A 21,789-nucleotide genomic window follows, 5' to 3' on the forward strand; every position below is an offset into this window, starting at 1 on the left:
ACCAAATTAGTTCCCCCTTTCCCTTGTGAAGTTGGTAATTGGTAAATTCATTTCCTATTACCAAATTTTACATCAATTTCAAATTTATGGTGTTCCAATATAATTTGTCAAATTAATATTCAATATATTTTTTTATACGTTGTAGACATAGAACTGTTAACAAGATTAAACTAGTTAATAATATTGGACCGTTTTATTTGAGTTTGTATATCAATTAATTAAATTAAATACTTTTGTAGACTTTTAAAAATTATTTTAATAACAAATGGAGGACTAAATTGCGCAAAACACAAAAGTATGGGACGATATTAGGTCACCAAAGTCGTTTAGGACGAAATTGAGAAAAACCACTATAGTCGATGACGATTTTGAGTATTAACTCATTCAAAAAATATATAATTGTGTATATGAACAACACAAATTATTACAATTTAATCTAAAATGACATGTTTACCTCTTAATATGCCGATGTGTCGGTTTTTTTTTTAATTAAAATAATTTTTAAAATTTTGTTTTAATAATTTTTAATTAAATATTTATTTTAATTAAAAAAAAAAGAGAAAAAAACAGCTGGATATTCCTTCGTCTCTAGCCAGCCATGGAGAACCCTTCATCTCCATGGCAGGCTGGAGCCGGTGACAAAGGGGACCCCTTCGTTTAAATGGATGGACGGAGCCGGAGACGAAGGGTTTCCATGGCTGGCCGAAGATGGAAGGGGTCTCCGGTTGTTTTTTTCTTCTTTTTTCTTTTAATTTTAAAATAATTATGTAATTAAAATTTATTAAAATAAATTTTAACAATTATTTTTAAATAAAGGAACCAACACGTCAACATATTATGAGGTAAACAAGTCATTTTAGGTTAAATTGTAAGAATTCGTGTTGTTCAGGGACTCAATTGTAATTTTTTTAGTTCAGTGGCTTAATTGCATTTTTATGTGTAGTGTGATGCCCTATTTGACCCTTATTCGTAGGAAATTATGATATGGTTCTATCAATCTCAGTATTTTTCATAGCTACTTTCTCAACCTACTGAAGCATAAAGAGTCAATATTGCCTCCACTGTGACTCAAACACATGGCCTTCTATTTGAGATAGCCACTTCGTGTCACTAGACTACAAAGTCATGGGCACCAATCTCAGTATTTAATTAATGGAACAAATAATAATAATAATAATAATAATAATAATAATAATAATAATAATAATAATAATAATAATTATTATTATTATTATTATTATTATTATTATTAAAAATATAGTGCTTCTTGAATTAAAAATGTTTTACATTTAGGGTCCATTTGGAAAACAGGAAAATGACTTATGAAAAATGAGTTATCTTTCAGAAAACATTTTCCTTTTCAGTGTTTGGTTGCATTCCAAAAAATTGTCTTAATGTGTTTGGTTCATTTTCTAGAAAATGAGCAAAATTATATAATTAAACATTTTAATTATGTTATTTATATATAACAACATTTATAATATCAATTTTCAGCAAAATCACATAAAAACACACACACACACATATCAAAATCTCACTGTAAAATCACATTGGTTGACTAGTTTCGGAACCAGTATAACCAACTGATTTGCGAAACCAGTCCAGTTGGCCGATTGATTTGTGAAACCAATCTAGTTGGCTAGACTGGTTTCTGATGTGGCCGACTAGTTTTCGGAAGTTTCCGACGGGGCGTGAGGAAGAGACGGTCAGCAGACAGGCGTGAGGTATAGATGGTAGCGAACTTGGAAAAATGATTTCCCCCCAAAAATATGGGAAGTCCTTTTTCTAAAAATTTGATGTATTTTTCATTGAACAATACGTTATTTTCCTTTGACTTTATGTTTTCCTCCTTGCCAAACACAGAAAACTCTCTTAGAAATCTAATTACTTATATGTGACTTATATGAACAAATATTGAATTTCACGATATTTTCACAACACTATTAAAATATAGGAGTATCTCACTATGAGGAATCAATTTCCTTTTCGTTCGATTTATTACAAATAATAAGTTCAGTTCTTGCGGCTGGACTTTATTATGGGTTTTTGAGTGCTTTCTCTATCAAGACCTCTCATTTGTTACTTCTCCGAACTCTGGTTTTTGAGAAGGAAGAAGAAACCAAGAAGAGAATAGTAGCAAAAACTGGATTGATTATGGGACAGATCTTACTATTCATATCAATATATTATAAACCTTTCCATATTGCTTTGACTAGACCTCGTACAATAACTGCACTCGGATTTTTCTATCTTTTTTTCCAGATCTTCTGAAAAAGTCAGAAATGCGTTTTTGCTAACCAAAACTCCATGTCTAATCTCAACTGTAGGAAATGATTTCCAAAAATCATTTTACGAGTTTTCAAACATATCCTTAGTATAATTTTATGTAATTAACTCATAAAAAGTGTTTCGAATGTTACAAATAATAGTCTCTTATTAATCGAGTATAACTGCGTCATTTTCACGTGTATTAATAATTTATTTATACTTTGTATTTGATTGGGTTGCACCTTCACAAAATATAATTAACTATACTCGTTAAAATGTCGTGCATGGCACTATGGGCCCTTATACATGCAAGGAGACTATAGTGCTTTTCAAATAAATCGGTATGATATATCGTAGATTATGATCCTCCATGCGCATTGTGGATTCTATGCAAATTACTACCTATTGTAGTTGACATATAATATAGATTCAATTTATTTAGAAGTACATAATATGTTGTTAACTTCATGTACATAATATGGACTATGGCCCACAAATGTGTTTTGTGGACTTTGGTCCATGATATAATTTGTGTTTTCAAACTCAAAGGGAGCTCTTCAAACTAGGAATGTTAATCTAGCCCAAAACCAATAACTTGACTAAAAACAAATAACACTTAGGGTGTGTTTGGTTGGCAGGTTTAACACTTAGTATGAGTATGAAAGTGATGGTTATTGTTTGATTGACTGGTTTTTAAAATACTACTATGAATTTGAAATACCCCATTAATGGAAAAACTCATTCCCTTATTTTATAAGGATTTCACCTCATTATTCATCTTTGACATAATCATTCTCATTTCACCATACTACCAAACATGCAAAATACTTTCACCAAAACCCATTACCATTACCAAGTATTTGATATCCATTTCGATTCTGATTTTCATGTGCGAACCAAACACACCCTTTAAAAAAAGTTATAGCTAAACAATTTAAACATAATAAGAAAATCAATTTGATTAGCTCGCGCTGATAAGGTCAAGACGATAAGCTCAATGACTCAAACAAGTTGGTCTAGAAGAGTGTAACCTAGCGGGCTAACTCAATTAATATAACCAAACTCATTACACTTGAATCACAATTTAATTTTGTAAAAATCTCAAATATTATTAATATTCGATAATTACATTAAAATTTGATTAATTCAAAATTGAATTATTATATTTTTCTTTATTCACAATACTCAAGCTCCAAACAAGGCGCTGACATGTATACTAATCATGGGTAATAAAGTCCATTTTTAGTATGGCATTGCCCCTACTTGTAAGTTTGACAACATGGTAGGTCCTTCAACTACAGAGCTGTATTGCAATTGGCACTGGTTATGGAATATCATTCCTTTATTGTCCCTGTCTCTTACGCTACAGGGTGTGTGTGGGGGGGGGGGGGGGGGGGGTGTTGCTAGAACTTGAACAAAATTCTTAGTAGGTCATTTGGACCACTTTTTAGATGTGAACTATTCCAAAACATATGGGCTTCATAAAATGGTCTTTGGGCCTCTCTATCATATATATTATTATTGGTGAGATTTTATTTTAACTCGCTATACTATTTTTGTTAAGATAAGACCTCTATTATAAGTATGTTAATTATCGGTCACTTTTCTTATTTATATTGTGATGATTCAATTCTTTCCATTTTTTGGGTGTACTACATAAACCCCGTCGTATGACTATAGCCAACAAAAAACTACAATGGGTAAACTGACTTAACTTGTTCATAGTTTACTAGCTCAAATTAATAAGGTTAATAAATTGCTTACTCTGAGAGCTGAATTTGAAACCTTTTAGATATGTCGGAATATGATATGGATATATGCTACAACTACATCTCCATCTAAACTTCTTAGCCTATCACCACTAAGCTCACTTTGCCTCCTTAGGTTGGTCCATACTCATAGCTCATTGTTTCAACACATGAAAGGCCTACACCTTATATGTATTATTGTTCATGATTGGAGCTTTGAAGCAAGAATCTTTGGCTATACATGGTTGAGTTTCAATTTCACTAGGATCAATTCAAATGAGGTTATGTTTTGTAATTTTTGTTTGTACATTACTATATATTGTTTGTATTATTCACTTATTAATTGATATGTTTATTGTTTTAGAAAAGAAAAATATACAATATTTTTTATTGAGGTTGCTGTTTACCTTAGTTAGAAATACACGCAATGCAAGATAAACGTAAATTTAATGAACAAGTTGGTCAGACAGTTAACTTTGTAATCACAATGTTACAAGTTTGACTCCCAGCAGGAACGACCTATTGGCTTTCATGATTTGAGGCGGTCAATCCATAATGTACAAGTTATTATATTTAACGGTGATTTAATAATATTCCGTACTAACTTAGGAAGAAAATGCAAAAAAAAAAAAAAAAAAAAAAGACGGTAAAATTGAAAAAAAAAAAGCTGTGTCATGAAGAAAACATAATGTATAAGTTAATACTACATATAATTACCCCACACATTTCGTATTCTCGTTAAAACCTTATAGTATTTGCTTTGACATAATGTTATAAAATTTAAGATAAGATATTAGGATTAGGATATTATTATGGATATTGCTATAGAGATAAAAAAAAATTCATATAATTTGTGTGGTAAGAAATCTTGTTTTACTAATTGATTACCTAAATTGGCCCATCTATTTACTAATTAAGTAGGAATTATATACTATCAACAAATACCTTGTGATTATATGACATGTAGTGACTTTTCTATATAGGAGGTTATGAAATCGAGTTTTAGTAGAGACAATGTTGACCTTTTGTACTATGCACAATAATTGGTGATAGCGGAGGAAAAATTAGTCATAGAAATGCTAAAAAGACGGTATCAATTTCAAATATTGTTCTCAAAAAGTTGAATCCCCAACTCGACCCAATAATTGAAAAGTTGAATCCCTAACTCGACCCAATAGTTGAAAAGAAGATTTGAGAGGATGTAAATTATGGTAATCTAGCTGAATACAAGAGAGTTAAACCTTTGCTTATTGCGGTCTGTGCACAACGAAATCCCTTCACTTTTGCTTATTGCAATCTGTGCACAAGAAAATCCCTTTATTTTGAGAAGTTGCTCCCATTTTGAAAATCCCGTGTCATTGTTTTCAAACTTCACCTGTAACTAACTGAGCTGCGGGCCTCAATTTCAAATATTAACTGGTTTAATTGAAGTGGGGACTACAGACCAAGACTCTGTGGTCTAATTGTACCTGAGTTGGATTTTCATTTGGAAAAAAATTATGGTAGGTAATTTTCTCCATCACTAAATTTATGGTGGTGACTGGTGAACTGGTAAAAATGGAACTGTTCCTTTCGCTTACAAGAATGTCATTTAATGCGTCGCTGTCGCATTTTGATCCGTCTATTAATTTATTACTCCGTATTATTATTATCTTTTAACTTTTACACCGTTAGTATATTGATCGCCGCTGCTTTCCCACCGTCGTCAACCTTTTTTTGGATTAGAATTATTCAAAGTTTTACAGCACAAAAATGTTGGTGATATATAGTCGCATCACAAGTGAATTGTGATTCTCTTTTGCAGGGCAGTAGGCAGTAGCAGTGTGTGGAAAGTACAGAGCCCCAGAAAAACATGTGCGCCTCTCAACTGTTCGGTCAAATGCCCCAATGCCATAAAAAGTTAAATACTATCCCTTTCTCCAGGAATTTATCAGTTTTGTTTCACGAGTAGTACAAAGGGTTACAAACGAATGTGTTTATAAGTCTATTTACTAAGGATTAATTGTAATTTTTTTTTTTTGTTTTGTTTTTTTTTGTTTGTTTGTTTGTTTGTTTGTTTATATATATAGAGAAGTTTTCCAAAAAAAGAAAAAACTTGAAAGTTAATAATACAAATTGAATATTTATTTGTGCTTATCCCAGAATGGGATTTATTGCTGTAAATTGAAATCCTGATGGCAACTACTAAATCAATCATCATTATTCATAATCATTGATTGCAAGGTGAAAGGTGGGAATTTAATGCGGAGTAGTTGAAAAATGAAGGTTAACCACTCTCCTCATTGACCGCCGCTGCTGCTGTCAACCTCGTTACGAGTTTACCTCAGTAAGAGAAGAAATTAAACAGTAAAAAATTATGTCTAAAATGAGAGATCCTTGGAGTTAGATATTCAATCTTTTGGGTGAGGAAAAAAAAATCTTTCTTTCTTTCACAAAGTGAGGGATCCCTAAAGTTAGATATTCAACGTTTGGAAGAAGAGAAGAAATATTTATATATTTTTTCGTACAGATAGTTCAGCTAGTTTTTAGATGATTAATTTTGAGAGAGCTAAAAATGTGGACACAGAATCACTGAAGCAAGAGAATTTTACAGGAAGAAATTTTTATTCTTTAAATTAAATTTCATAAAAAAAAAGCAGATTTTTTGGAGATCCATCGTCCTTGTTATCTGGGTATTACCCAGTTTGGGTGATAGTACCTGGGCGACTTTATCTTCTTGTGCTTTGAATTCAACGTTCTCATAAGCTTTTATTATTTTTGGTGTTGTGATGTAGTGGAGCTAGCTGTTCCAGGAATCCAAGAAATATTTTTGGATTTTTTTTCTTGGACTTCCCAAAAATTGATTAGCTTTTTCATTCTTTGGTTCTTAACATTTGATTAGCTTTTTCATTCTTTGGTTCTTAACATACTGTAATATTTTATGTGTATAATTACAGATATAATGTGATGCTCTAGCCTCTAGCAGTCTAGCCTTACCTCTCATCAAACCCCAAAATATATTGGGATTAGTGTTCGTGATTCTTTTGTCTGGGTTGTGTTTGATATATTGACTCAATGAACTGCCCTTTGCACAATTGGTTACCTGCACTTTGCTGGGTGTTTCTTTTGCTGGGTGGTTGTTACTGTTTGAGTGATAGAGATCAAGAGAGAGATAGGATATCATCTTTGCCGGGACAGCCAAACAATGTTGATTTCTCGCAGTACTCCGGCTATGTGACAGTGAATGAACAAGCTGGGAGGGCACTGTTTTACTGGTTGATTGAGTCTCCGGAAAGCCAGAATCCTGATGAAAGGCCACTCCTTTTGTGGCTCAATGGAGGGCCTGGATGTTCTTCTATAGCTTATGGAGCTGCTGAGGAGATTGGGCCGTTTCACATTAATGCTGATGGGAAGACTCTTTACCTCAATCCTTATTCGTGGAACAAGTGTATGTGACTGTTCTTCAAGTCATCAATAGTATATTAATATTCATTTGTGGAAGCTTTATTGGGGTTCCTCTATAATGCAAACTTAATTAATCTCTTTTGTGGCAGTGGCAAACCTGCTTTTTCTTGAATCACCAGCTGGTGTTGGTTTCTCATACTCGAATACAACCTCAGATTTGTATACTGCAGGCGATCAGAGAACGGGTAATTCTCTAGTTTTTTTGTTTTGGTTTTGTTTTGTAGCCATGTTCTATCTTGTGCTGTAGTGCGTAATCCAAAATGTCATAGTTGCCATGTTTAAGCTCTGATTTGCTTAGCTATGCCCTTCTATTATGTAGCTGAAGATGCATACATATTTCTTGTCAACTGGTTTGAAAGATTTCCTCAGTACAAGCATAGAGATTTTTACATTTCTGGAGAAAGTTATGCAGGTTTGTCATTTATACACTTTGTATAAGTGTATAACCTTGTCTTGGGCTTTTCTTTGTTGGAAAAGCTTTTGTAGATATTACCCTGTACTCTGTAACAAGATACTGAGCTGGCCTAGCTACTGCGTTTGTCATTTCAGGGCACTATGTTCCACAGCTATCTCAAATTATCTACCGCAGAAACAAGGGAATCAAGAATCCCGTTATTAATTTTAAGGGCTTCTTGGTACTACCAATGGGACTTGCATACCTCGCTTCCAATGTAGTGTTGACAAATCTCTTCTTTTTTATCAATTATTGATGCTTCTGCTTCTTTCAGGTTGGGAATGCTGTTACGGATGATTATCATGACTATATTGGCACATTTGAGTATTGGTGGACACATGGCTTGATTTCAGATTCTACGTACAAGTTTCTTGGTATAGCCTGTGACTTGGGATCAGCTACACACCCTTCAAGTGATTGCATTAGAGCTCTTGACATTGCAGATCAAGAGCAGGGAGTGATTGACCCTTATAGCATATATACTCGCCCCTGCCCTTATACTTCATCACTTCGTCGCAACTTAAGGGGCCATCATGTGAGCACTTCCTTATGCTTATCCTACAATAGCACTACCTTTTTCTTTTTCTTTTTCTTTGTGGGGATTAAACTTTCACCCATAACTAAAATAGCACTTCCGATGTTACATAGATACTAAAAGTTTCTCATTGCTTTATTCATTCTTCAATATCATCAATGCTGATTCTTGCTAGGATTTTTTTTTTTTTTTTTTTTTTTTTTTTGGGTGTAAACCACGAGGTGTTCCGGGTCTATCTCCACCTGTCTTACGGTCTGGGTCCACCCGACTAATCCCTGTTCGCTCTGGGAGGCATAGGAGCTGGCCCAAGGAGAATCGTCACTTGTGAGAATTGAACCTGGGTTATCCCTAGGATCATCCCCACAAAGAAGCTCCTTTGCCACTTGAGCTACCCCTTTGGGTTGGCTAGGATTATTTCTTTAGTTATACTATTTTTCAACTGAATCTATATTTTCCTTTTAATGGCAGCCATTGATGTCCAGAGCATATGATCCATGCACAGAGAATTATGCTCAAGTTTATTTTAATCTACCGGAAGTTCAAAAGGCATTTCATGCCAATGTAACTCAAGTTCCCTATAAATGGCAAACATGCAGGTGAATAGAGAACAATATGAAAACTTGCTATTCTATTTCGAAAGTGTTGGGACTTTGTTAACTGGAGCTTCATTACTTTGCAGTGATATTGTTGGTATCTACTGGGCAGATTCTCCTCTATCAATGCTTCCTATTTATCGAGAACTCATAGCAGCTGGTCTCAGGATATGGGTATTCAGGTACATCCTCACCTGATTTTGCTTCCTCTTGCCCTTCTTCATTCATGAAGTCATTACCTAGCACCTACTTCAAATTTTGACCCGTTGTGGGAGATGAAAACCATTGATAGAATATTTCTCGGTTACTAGGTATATGAAATTTAGCAAAACAAATTTGCCTTCACCTTTTGATTTAATATGCCTGTCTGTTTATTGTTGACCGTTTCTGATATGAATCGACTGCCTGCAAGTCACATGGAATATAAATTGAGAAATGCAGCTGATAAGTATCATCCATCAACTGTTTAAACTGTTTTATAACTTGAGAACTAATGCAAATGAATGAATACTGGAGGAAAGTAAATCATATCAAGTAATCCAGGCCAGAGTATCTTTATTCAAACTTAGCATCTTCATGCATCTAGAAAGATAAATTATCAGTCACTATCTATGTGGCAATAAGCATTTCTCCTACGAACTTAAGTAAGTTAACGTAGGGTGCAACTCCAGTGAAGTTGGTCGGGCTGTTGACTCGGTAACCACAAGGTTCCAAGTTTGAGTCCTAGTGGGAGCGACCTATTGGCCTTCTTGGTTTGAACCGATCAACTATGGGGCCACCAGCCGGTTTACTGGTACTTTGCTAGCTGGGGCCACAAGTCGGGGTTTACCTAGTCTACACCCTCCGTTAGTGGCTGTGGGTTTCCCTCATCACCCAAAAAAACAGTTCACTTAATTAGTTTCCACTTTGGTATATGCTGTGTGTATCAGTGTATGTATACCTGCAAATAATTATCATTTGCCACAACATTCATCTATTAGTCATGGATTACAAGAGGTTGTCTTTGGACTCTAAATTGGTTCTCTAAGCGCACTAAAATGAGTGGTTATGCATCTGTGTCATTAATCTAGTTTTTCATTTTCGGACAGACAGAAAGACTATGCCGGTCTTCATTCATTTCAATCATTTAGTTGCTTCCAGAATTTGATATGATTATATATTTATTGCAGCGGGGATACTGATTCAGTGGTTCCTGTAACTGCTACTCGGTACTCCATTGATGCTTTGAACCTTTCAACTGTCACCAACTGGTATCCTTGGTATATCAACACAAAGGTTAGTCAAAACAAAGACGAGCAATTTTCACGGGCATGTTTCATGTTTGGATCATGCAGCTGGTTTACTACCTTCTACACCCAAACCTTTTGTAGAAACTAGAAAGATTGGCAACCCTCGCCTCTTCTGATCTGATACAACAAAAGAAAACGTATCCCTGTGCAATAAAAATCGTGTGGTGGCCGAGACTAGATAGTGCTAGCTTTATCTCATTGTAGCGAGCAACTAAGACTAAACTCAATCCCAATGGTCTTGGACAAAATGTAATTTCTTCTTTCTTCTATGAAACAGGTTGGGGGATGGAGTCAAGTGTATGAAGGGCTGACTCTTGTGACTGTAACTGGCGCTGGGCACGAGGTGCCGCTACATCGCCCTCGAGAAGCGTATATTCTTTTGAGATCATATCTGGAGAACAAGCCCATGCCAAGCTAAGTGGTTTCCCTCTCTTTTTCTTTCTTCAAATGCCAAGATTCATTTGGCTTCAACTTGTTGAAGGAAGATTCCAGGAAGGGTCTGATCTCACAACAATGTTCTGTTGTTTTATTTGAGATTTGGCTGCTGGACATATTTTTAAAGTGTAAATAAAGTTGCTTTCATGCTCAAAAGGAAAATGTTTTTTTTTTTTTTAGGAATTAATTTTGACATTGGGTTTACGGAACTTTTGATATAGTTTTTAAATGTATAAGTTCTGTATATTAATAATAATTTGATTTTAAATAACTCGACTCCTTATTAATGGAACTATACTATTAAAATTAAAATGCAACAAAGGGAGTAATAAACAAGAATGGGAATTGAAATCCTGGTATCCTACTATCCTACTATATATATTAAAAGAGGATAAATTGTACATTATGCTTTATATTAGGATAATGTACAATTCATTTTTCCTCAACAGGTGATTCTTTCTTATGATAAAAAATAAATAAAAAAAAACTTAAATATGATAATGGGATAGCAAAAATAGAACAACAAACAAGCAATCCGAATCAAATATGATAGTACGTACGATACGAAAGCAGCCACAACCATACACCATGTATGTAAATCATCAAAGATGCATCATATTTAGAATGCATGATCCCGGATTTTAGATTGTAATGTGCATTGTGCACAATAAAAATATCCATTTACATAAAAATTAAAATTAGGACTGTAATATTTACATGATAGATGAGAATAAATCAAATCCTCAAAGAACAACACTAATTGTTGTCATCCATAAGAGCAGCAGATTTACAAATTGGGCACGCATTTTTCATTGACAACCACTTGCTGATGCAACTCACATGGTAATCATGTCCACACTTCATCAGACTCCCAATTTCATCCTTGTTCTCGTAAACCTCCTGCATTCCACAACAATAAAGCAAAGGATTTACTAACGAGAAAAAAAAAAAAAAAAAAAAACTGGTGAAAAGAACAAAGAAAATGCGTTTATTTTTACATTTCTCCAATTCGAAAATGGAGAAAGGAAAAGTGGAGAGTTCAAGTAAACTCATAAAAACCATATATTTTTGCCCTCTCACTAGGCTAAACCACAAATTCCATCCATCCAAAGCCTATAATGCAACACATATGCAGTGTTTGGTATGCAAGATTTCAAGAATGGAATGGACTGGACTAGATACCAACTGGAATGAATTCTTTATTCTCTTACTCCTGTGCTTGGTATAATGGTATATATGTTGGAATGAACAGTGAAATGCAATAAAGATGATTGTAAAGGTCTAAAAAACCCTCGTGTTCATGCATACAGAGGGGTATACTAGAAGTTAGCAAGTTTGCAGAGTCTTACAAGGCAAATGACACATCTTTCGTCCTCGCCGTTAGATGAACCAAAGGCTTTTGCTTTGATGCACTTGGAAATCATATCTTCAGATAAGCCTGTATTCACACTCCCTATTCTTTCTCCTAGGGCAAGCAGTTCCTGGACAGGGAGTAATAAGAAAATATAAGAATGATGTAAATGAGGAAAACCTGCATATATATCAAATGCATTACAGTTTTGCTAATCACCTCATAACTCATGCTGTCGACATCTAGCCTCATGCCTACATACTCATCAAACAAACTTCGGGGACCATCAGAAAAGGATTGTTGTTCAAACATGTATGGCTGCATCAAGAAAAAATCTGGTCAACAAAAGATTTAGTAACAGCTTCTTCGTACAATGATCCAAACTTTTGCTCAAACAGCACTTCGTCAAGAAAAGCCACCAAAAAGACAATTGTAAGGTCAATGAGTCCTATACTTTTACCCCAGTTAAATATGAAAAGAAGCAATAAAATGGCATAGATTTTAATGTATGGACATGTGTAAAATACGTTCAGAGTATGATAAATAACTGAAATTATACTAAATTTAGCACAATTACACACCTCAGATCTCATTCTATCATGAGCATCCGCCAGACTAGAAAGTGAACGGAATCTCTCATCAGTAACACCAAATCTTCCATGCTGAGAGCGATTGTGCCGCCCTTCAACAGCAAGTGCCCTCGTGTGTCTGAAGGAAAACATTTCAGCAGAAGAATGCATGCCATTTTCAGTGGAAGCTGCAGCATAGCCTAGCTGTGGGTGGCTCAAATTATTACCATTCGGGGGTAATATTCTTCCAGAGTAATTAGTGTGGCTTCCCCTTGCATCCTGAGCAAACCCCGGAAGAACATAATGTGAAGATGAATTAAAATTTCCACTTGAAAAGCCACCACCATAGTGTGCACTAACGTCAGCAGCACCTCCTCCAAAATATGATGGATTTGTCTCATGAGTTGAGTCACCAGAATCTGTGGTTGTGAATAAGTTCTGAGTACAATTATTTCAATTTTTTTGGGGGGGATTGGGGGACATTGTGTGTGAGAGAGAGAGAGTGCTAGCTGAAAGACATCTAACCAACCTGGATGAGAATTCCTTCCATATGTGACTGAATTCAAATCTCCAGTGCTCGAACCAACTGTAAGACTTCTGGTATTGCCGATGCCTGAGTAATTTGTTGGATGGGTTGTAGATTGATACTGAATAGAAGTGTAATTCGGCATATGGCTTCTATCTGCATCGTGTCCCGAGTCACACCTATACCGACTTCTTACATTCCTCCATGATTCATCAGCATTAATAGAGATGCTACTACTTCTATGGGGAAAGACTGTGTGATTTGAAGGGATGTTCTCATTTTCTGGAATTGGTCTCAACATCCCAGGAGATCTGGAGGAGCTTCCAACATCATAAAATCTGCTACTGCTGCCTCTCTCACAGTGTCCAGAAATGCAGGATCTTTTCCTTTTGAACCGTCCACTTTGGATGCATTGTGGATGATCAGCAAGATTACCGTCAAATTCATCAGTTAATCTGTCATAGTGCCTAGAGTGCAAGCCATTACTACTCCCAGGGATACATAAGTTGCCAGCAACCGATGATTGTGGAAAAGGCACATAGGGAGGGCCTGAAATCTGTGGGGGAAAATGAGCTGCTTCCATGCTAGAACTTGAATAATGATATTGATGTACTCTGCCTCTGGAATTCCAGTGTTGGTCTTCACTGCTTGCCAGGACATCTCCAGGTCCAGGATGGACAAAAGAGCCACCTAAAGCAGCAATTCTTCCTGAAATGAGATCTTGGGAAGTGTGTCAAGGTGGTAACAAAGGTTCTCCTGGTTAAGTTTCTTTTTCTGAAAACAACCAATCCCCCAGCAGGAATCTTTAAAAATTGAGAGTTATTAGTTACACTCTATCTCCATCTATGTGATACTACTTGTCAGTTAAAGCCTTTCTTTTTTGCAGATTAGTAGTTAACAATTTAATTCCTTTAATAATTCAAGTTGCAATGAATTTACTTCAAAAATAACATGGCAACAAATTCTTTAAGATCCATAAGCAATGTCAAATGTAATAGATAGGAGTATAATCATACTGTCTACAGAAGCATAAATAGAACCTGCAAAACATCATGTTCTTTTCTTCAGCCACTTCTATGTATTCACTGAATAACACATTAACACATAATCAAGATATCAGTACCTGTGGCAGTAAAAGGTTGCTCTGAAATATAATTTTGATTATGACTCTGGCCATTTCCAAATGAACTGAATGAATTTGTAGGTTGTCTATGCTCCATTGCTTCCTACAAGAAGCAAGTTAACAAACCTGGCATGAAAAGAAAGGAAGAACAATTAAGAATGATTGTAGGCACACGAGGCTAACATAATCCAATTTAGTTTGCATCAGCAAGCGTACATCAGAAGATGAAAGTATAGATAAATAAAAATAATAATACATGTAAAAACTCGTGCTTCAACATTTATACAAAAATACCAGCCATCTCCTTGTGAAATACTTGTGCAGGAAAAAAAAAAAAAAAAAAAAACCAAACATACTCAAAATGTTGTGATGGACACAGAATATAGTGTCTAAGAAAATGGTTAATGTTTCCATTATCTGGAGATCATTATCATGATTCAAAGGATACTTGAGATTTACCGACTTTTTTAGATTTTTAGATTTTCCCATTTCACTTTCCATATGCTATTCATCCAAGTCTTTAGCCATGCTAATCAGCACATATTTTAGTAATTTGACAAACCTATCAAAATAAATGAACCAGTGGTGTGTATTTCTAAGGATCTTCAGTAAATGTCTAAACTGATGGCTAAGCATCTTGGAGATCAAACTGCCATTCAAATCCAACAATCTGCTTGGATCACTAGGAGATAAATTTTCAACTACAGGCAAGAAACAACAGTTCAGCAACTATTACCTCTATTAGAAAGAGCAGTGGTACAAAAATTAAGCAGAATGAAACTAATACAGATGACTGAAAGTGAATCAGCAGATGATTTTCTTACAGCTAGGATGAAAGGAAATCTACATCCTCCCGGACCACCCCCCCTGCAATCAGAGTCAAATTTCCAAACTGATTAACTTAACCTGCTCTACATACATAAAGACTATAGCTTTCTGGTTATAGTTGGCTTTCATAGAGACTTTCTGGCATTGAAGATAAATTTGTGATATACTATAGAAACAAGCAACCCATTTAGACTTCAAGATCATCATGACTTGTGACCATTCAAACAGGAGGCAAGCATTCAAAATCATGAGTAGGACTTAGATGATAGCTCTACCTAGCAGGTAACTAGGTAAGCTGAGTGGTGCAACCCACATTCAATAACATATCCAATTAACAAAATCACAGGATATTCTACAGAAGCTTATCTCCAATTAGCAACCAAAGAACCTTGGCTCCATGGGGTCCCACCAAAAGTTCTTAAAAGAGGAATGAAAGAGCATTCTCCACAAATTAATGAAGAATACACCAAAAGAACTTTCAGGTCAGATAAATCATACAATTTACACATGCATGAGATTGGAAAATTTAATCTGTTGAATAAAAAAAGGATTATCCTTTCCATGAACATGTAAGGGTGCCAGACTCTCAATAATGAGAAACAGTACCAACCCCCAACAAACAGTAGATAATTAATCAAGTTGCAATTGAAAGACAACACAGGATTCTTAAACTAGCAGAAATGCAAAAAGCATGTTTTATTTGAAACTCCACAAAGTAACATAAAAAAATGTACCAAATGAAGCCTACAATGTCAGATTGCCTGATTTCCTTCAGCAGTTACAGATAATAAAAAAAAAAAAAAAAAAAAACACATTTAATACATGTGAATTTTGTAACATACAATCTCAATACTCATGTTTATTCATTCAATAACAAAGAAAATTTGAAAATAAAAGGCTAGAAGAGGTTTCACCAATGCCAAGATGACGAAGGGAATTCATGCCTAAGAGGCAAGAGCACATAAAACATTAAAAAAAAAAAAAAAGTGACTGAAAAGGTTTATGCTGAAGAGAAATTAAAAGAAATTTGCCATTGGTATGGTAGAATCCTCTAGTTTAAATAGTGTGCAATCAAAATAACTGAAGGTGAAGAGAAAGATATATATCAAACAAAGGAGTGAATAGAAATTAGAAAATATAAATCTGATTGCAGAAAATAGAATTGAACTTAATAATAATAACAAAATAATAAATAGAAAGGCTAGTTGGACAAGTAGACACTCAGACACTTATTGGGCTAGCACCACTACATGTCACCAAGAGCCATATAGAGGAAAATATTGACTGAGAGAATGCAAAGGTTCCTACACTTCTCTAACCTAAGGTTCACACACCAAAAATCAAGGAAATGACAAGCTGCAGATAATTCAAACATTAAAATTCATCAACAGACTTTATGCAGATCTGCACATCAATTAACATTGCACCACTTGAAATTCCAAAACTCCCTTGCAATTGGTAAATGTTTCAAACCAGCAACAGATCCAAATGTTAAATGAACAACCAATAATATATGGGATGTAGGACAAGTTAATGCTACACGTAGTCTTGAAAAGATACCTTCATGTGTCCTACTCAATAGAGAGAAGAGAATGAGAAGAAAATACTGACGGGTGAAGCAATCTTGTAGTTATTCATAAAATGAGGCTAAAAGACACATTGACACTAACTTAAGACACAAAAAAATTGAAAATACTGCCTAAGCTCATATATAATCTTCAAATACTGGGAAAAAAAAAATTCAGTGTCTTACCGCTGGATCACTACAGCACAAAAAAGAAGAAGAAAAAGAAAAAAAAATTAACTTCTTTCAAGGGAAAAACACAGTGCTACTACCCCAGGTCAACTGCTGATCTAATTACTTTTATTTGGCTGAAACTGCATGGAGGGGTAAACGAGATTCTGAAAGAAGACTATAAAAGGGGAGAAAATATAAGCCAGAAATCTCCAACAAGTGTTGCTGACCAACTCAAAGTCTGAGGATAATGTACATAATCATTCTCTATAACTTGCAGGAACAAAATGAAAGAAATTCATGGCAATCACATAGTAAATATTTGTCAATGGTATATTAAAAATAAGTTCCAAAATATAGAGATCTTGCTAGAATCCTGGATATTTAGAACACAAGACACAGAGTTGCAGGAAGGAAGTTAGGCGATTGATGTTGATCTAAAGCCTTGCTATTCACCATCTCCCAGTGCAGGCTAACTTTTAACTTTTCTTTCATTAAGTCTGTGTGCAATGTATAACATCTAAAAATTATAGATTTAACATGAAGTAATTAAACAGCTAAAATCACACCGAACAATTTAAATTAATATGAATTGCAATATGCATTTATATTGTGGGAATCTTGTTCAACTCCAATTCCAAACAAAAAATGATGGTGAAAATTGATCTAAACATGAACAAATTGTTACTTTATTGACAGGGAGTTTCCTAAAGCAGACAAACTAATTGAACGAAAGTTTCTTGAATAACTATCTCATGAGTTACCACATCTGACTAAAAACAGTGAGATCAATGAGAACTGATTCAGCAGACCAGATAGTAAGCCAAAGAGGTACCATAATTCTTATACCAACATAGATCCATAGAAGGGACAGAATAGTGTTTTACAAGTACAAGGCATTCTGTGACACAATAAGCAAGGACATCTTTACATTAGAATTTAGAAGTTTAGAGTAAATCAGAGACCTTAATGAATACAATATGGATTTAGCACAAGATAGTTAACAAGTCCTCTTTTGGTAACAAAGATGTGTCAATACAAATGTATTATATTGTACATAACAAATGGTAGAAGGATAACCAGAGCCACAAAATCCCAATAAAAATCTTGCAAAAGGGGCCCTCATAACGGTAAAAGTATGGTCATTCTTCCATGAAGTAATTGTCTAAAATGAATAAGCATTTTATGTACAGTCCTGGGGAAACAATTCCAGGCGCAATCTGAAGTCCTTAGGAACAATGGTGAAAACACTGAGGCAAACTGATGCTTCTGATAGCAAAACTGGAGTATGCCACAAATATATTAAGAACTATAATCTAGGTCCTGCTTGAAATTCTCTTTGCCACTTCTTCCCATAGCCCAGGGCCTAAAAGCAACTTTTAACTGCAAGCCCTCCAACTCAATAAATGAAAAGCAATATGATTATCAATTTTCTGCTGTTCATAGCATAGCCAAGTAAAAAGTAAACCCAGACTTCACTCATTATTTTCAGGACTTCCAATATTTTAAGCCAGCATTCAGGCAATTAATCATTGCGGCAATCAGTTACAAACATCTTTCAGTCAGGAGCTCACACCATCCAGGATATTCACAGGATTCAGGATGAATCTGAAACGGAGGAGTATCACTTGGGACAGCTAAGTTTGATATAATACACCAAAAAGGGCACATTCCATGCTCAAGCATCAAGAAGAATGAGAGATGCCTTGTTGGAACTTAGCAAAAAGGCATTCCACCTCAAATCCTTAGAAATCCACTACCAAAGTAAAGAGGATGACAAAGCAACTCCAGAAATATACGACCCACATCTTGCCTATGCATTCATTAAACTCAGGGATTCCCTGAAAGGATGCCCAATGTGCTACAATGGGAGAGAGTAGCATAATTAATCATTGGCGGGGCCAACTATCTAGCAATACAATGATCATAATCATTGATTCTTATCTCTGTGTTCTGTTCTAAATGTGCACCTAAATAGATGCAAAAGACTTGCCAACAGTACCACCACAAAGGATATATTTCTAGATCCCTGATTATAAAAATGAAATGTTTGCTTGAAGATATCATAGAATTCTCTTTTGATGGAACATAGTCTTCAATACTCTTCATGAATTCCAAAATTTTCCTACAGGTATCCGGTAAACAGAACAGCTATATCTCTAGGGTTCCTTAAATTTCCTCCCTGTAACTAGTCACCCATGGACCAGGACAAAGGTTACTTTTATCACAAAACTGTAGTAGTTCATAATGGATCTTGATTGGAATTTAGTCCAAAATGAAAATCCTTGCTCTGTTGCTCAGGGTAACAAAAAAGGTGCCTGCAATGCAATACCATTTATAAATTTAAATTAACCGGAAGAGAATAGGCTGCTAGCTACCCATTGAGGCTCTCATAGGTTGCTGGCTTGCTGCCAGAATAAGAAAGTAAAGAACATTATGAAATTTCCAACTCATAGATTGCCTATTTTAATTTGCCTTTAAAAGGTAAAACCCACCCCAAAGAAAAGGTGGTATGCACTGAAGAGAGTAGGAAAAGTCGATTAAGGAAGCACAAGAAAGAGAGGAAAATAAAGGAAGGAGATAGAGAGCTGAGGAAGCCCTCTAAGCACTAAGCCACTAATTAATCAACAGTTTGTACTTTGTACCAATAGATATTATAAGCAGCACTCGAAGCCACTGATGTTTATATGTCTAAAAAATTACTCATATATGTGATGAAAATGTTGACAGACCTGAATCGCAATTGGTCTCAGCTACCATATAAAGCAGAATGGCTTTAACAAGAGCTATACAGTGAACATTAAGGATAGTGCTCAATAAGGGTGGGAAAATTCAGGTAATTCATGAGCAGATATGTTTCCACATGTAATTGTACTTCCTTTTAAGGGGTAAACCCATGAAACCAACAAGCACTAGCATCTTAAGTTTTTTAATCATAAAGGATCTAGATCCTATAAGCTGCAAAAGGAATATTCAGGTTACTCCTCAAATGCAAATGGTATTATTCTGTAAAGATTTATATGTTTATATTTAGCAAACATCTTCCCTCCCAGGCACAAGTTTAGACATGCTTCCCCTGCTAAAGTAGAGCAAAACTAAAATTTGAGGAACTCCATATTATGACTAGAATTTGAAGTCAATGTCAGTGACAGGCAATAGTGCAATACAACACGTTATAAATTTGGCCACTGAGTGGTCACCTGAGAACCTGCAATACTTTCCAGAGAAAACCGAACATATCATTTGGTCAGAACAATAAAATAGCAATTTAAAAGCAATATTGAAGATTTAACAACTGTGAAACCCTTAAGATTTGCATCAGAATTCTTAAATCTTAGATTCTTGACTGAAAAGTTACTCTACCTCAACTTCTTTTCCCTTGCAACAATGTCTTTCAAACTGTTCAAGAAAGCCACCCAACCTTCCACCCTACTGTGTCAACTGAAATGCTTCTTCCCTGTATTAGATTTCATGAAGAATTAGTCCAGGTAAAGTCATTATACCAGCAACAAAGAGATGAGCAACAATACAATCTGAACTACTTGTGAAGGAAGTTTTACTAGACATGCAAATTGTAATGGACAAGGCTTTTAAAATCAGACTGGGCATTTAACTGGAAAACTGATAATGGCTGGCCCTTTCAGGTCTCTACAGACTACCGATTCAACATATGCAACAGGTATAACAAAAACACTCAAAATGCTAGATATGGAATAACATATATAGAACACATGAACTCCATACATAGTCAACAACATTATTAACTGCATGACAGTTTGACCTGTTTTTATTAATGTTTTAAGTTCTTGTATCCTTTTAACCTCCTCAATAAAACTCAATAGGGCCAGGGGCAAGGGCATTCACACTCCATAGTTTCCAAGGAAAAGAAAGAACAAATCATAGAAGCAACATAAACATGATGTAAGGTTGCATACATCTCCAACTTCAACATGCCACCATGCCAATATGGTGAAACACAAAGTTTTATGTGAATTTGAAATCTTCCATATCCAGAATAACAACGTGAGCATTAATTAATATTTTTTCACAAACTCATCTGAAAATAGCCTAGTGGATTATTTCTCAGTTTTCGCAGTTTCTTATGGCAATTCCATTTTGATTTTTACGTTCACTAAGATCATCCTGTTCATTCACAGCGCACCTGCTTTAATAAATACATTTATATAGCACAGGCGATGGTGTGATGAGGAAGCTAACAACGTAATCTATTCTCCGGACAGAAATTATCCATGCTCTGAACAACAATGATCAACTAAAACACGAGTGATGATAATAACAACAAAAACAATAATAATAACTTAAAGAAAAAAAATAAAACGAAGAAATAGTTTCAAGGACAAAACTTAAATGCCGACGGAATTGTATGATCGGACTTCGGAGATGTTATCAGAGAGAAAAAGCGATGAGGGAAGTACCGATACAGCAACGACGGCGATTAAGGATTGACTCCGGCGAGATGGTCAAAGGATCGGACGGTTGGAGAATCGCCTATAGAACGTGTGGACGGTGGAGGTGGAAATTATGTCGTAATCATATATGGAAATGGGAAAGCTTGTGGGTATGAAATTGTGGATTTCTATAATTCTATTTGGGCTTTAACACCAAAAGGTTTTTAAAATAACAATAATAATTTAACCTTTTCAGGAGTGAATTCCACTAATACCCTTCTAAATTTTCGATAATTAGAGGGAGTCCCTTCGTAATTTTGATAATCATATTTACTCCCACATGTGAGTAATAATCATTGTTGCAAAAATTGGCCGAGGTGAATTGCCCCCTAGACGGCCGGTTGCTTAGGCGCCTAACTTGATCGAATTTGTCCGAATTAACTCGTTCAATTCGATCAAGTTAGCTGAGTTTACTTGGACGA

The 21,789-nt window shown here is 35.1% G+C and overlaps 2 protein-coding genes across 9 annotated transcripts; one reads left to right on the forward strand and one right to left on the reverse strand.

The window, feature by feature from the left end:
- Positions 1-6,572: 6,572 nt before the first annotated feature.
- LOC109190433 (serine carboxypeptidase-like 27) lies at positions 6,573-10,947 on the forward strand. The gene is made up of 9 exons (XM_019340915.1): positions 6,573-7,443; positions 7,550-7,645; positions 7,780-7,872; positions 8,010-8,095; positions 8,189-8,449; positions 8,918-9,045; positions 9,129-9,224; positions 10,212-10,317; positions 10,609-10,947. Exons 1-9 carry the CDS (start codon positions 7,071-7,073, stop codon positions 10,747-10,749), a joined length of 1,380 nt encoding a protein of 459 aa, XP_019196460.1. The 5' UTR covers positions 6,573-7,070; the 3' UTR covers positions 10,750-10,947.
- A 416-nt stretch (positions 10,948-11,363) lies between these two features.
- Positions 11,364-21,501, reverse strand: LOC109190431 (probable E3 ubiquitin-protein ligase HIP1). Of its 8 annotated transcripts, XM_019340909.1 has the most exons (9): positions 21,335-21,501; positions 20,262-20,355; positions 15,160-19,216; positions 14,336-14,461; positions 13,216-13,920; positions 12,699-13,105; positions 12,337-12,435; positions 12,116-12,247; positions 11,364-11,666 (listed from the first exon to the last, which is right to left on the reverse strand). In XM_019340909.1, the coding sequence occupies exons 4-9, from the start codon at positions 14,430-14,432 to the stop codon at positions 11,523-11,525; spliced, it is 1,584 nt and encodes a 527-aa protein (XP_019196454.1). In that variant the 5' UTR covers positions 14,433-14,461; positions 15,160-19,216; positions 20,262-20,355; positions 21,335-21,501; the 3' UTR covers positions 11,364-11,522. The 8 variants fall into 8 exon arrangements, with proteins under 8 accessions (XP_019196454.1, XP_019196458.1, XP_019196456.1 ...); XM_019340913.1 differs by lacking the exon at positions 20,262-20,355; XM_019340911.1 differs by lacking the exon at positions 15,160-19,216 and having other exon boundaries at positions 14,336-14,438.
- Between the last annotated feature and the right edge of the window lie 288 nt (positions 21,502-21,789).

Source organism: Ipomoea nil, unplaced genomic scaffold, assembly GCF_001879475.1.
Source record: "Ipomoea nil cultivar Tokyo-kokei standard unplaced genomic scaffold, Asagao_1.1 scaffold1576, whole genome shotgun sequence".
Classification (NCBI taxonomy): Eukaryota; Viridiplantae; Streptophyta; class Magnoliopsida; order Solanales; family Convolvulaceae; genus Ipomoea; species Ipomoea nil.

Excerpts from the sequence above, each read along its gene's own strand:
- LOC109190431 (XM_019340907.1), bottom strand. The coding sequence starts at position 14,539 with ATGCAAACTAAATTGGATTAT. Across the intron at positions 14,439-14,518 it reads TGCAAACTAAATTGGATTAT|GAAGCAATGGAGCATAGACA; the intron begins GTTAGCCTCGTG and ends TGCTTCTTGTAG. Across the intron at positions 12,436-12,698 it reads ATGATAGAATGAGATCTGAG|CCATACATGTTTGAACAACA; the intron begins GTGTGTAATTGT and ends TTCTTGATGCAG.
- LOC109190433 (XM_019340915.1), top strand. The coding sequence starts at position 7,071 with ATGAACTGCCCTTTGCACAATTGGTTACCTGCACTTTGCTGGGTGTTT. Across the intron at positions 8,096-8,188 it reads TTAATTTTAAGGGCTTCTTG|GTTGGGAATGCTGTTACGGA; the intron begins GTACTACCAATG and ends TGCTTCTTTCAG. Across the intron at positions 8,450-8,917 it reads GCAACTTAAGGGGCCATCAT|CCATTGATGTCCAGAGCATA; the intron begins GTGAGCACTTCC and ends TTTTAATGGCAG.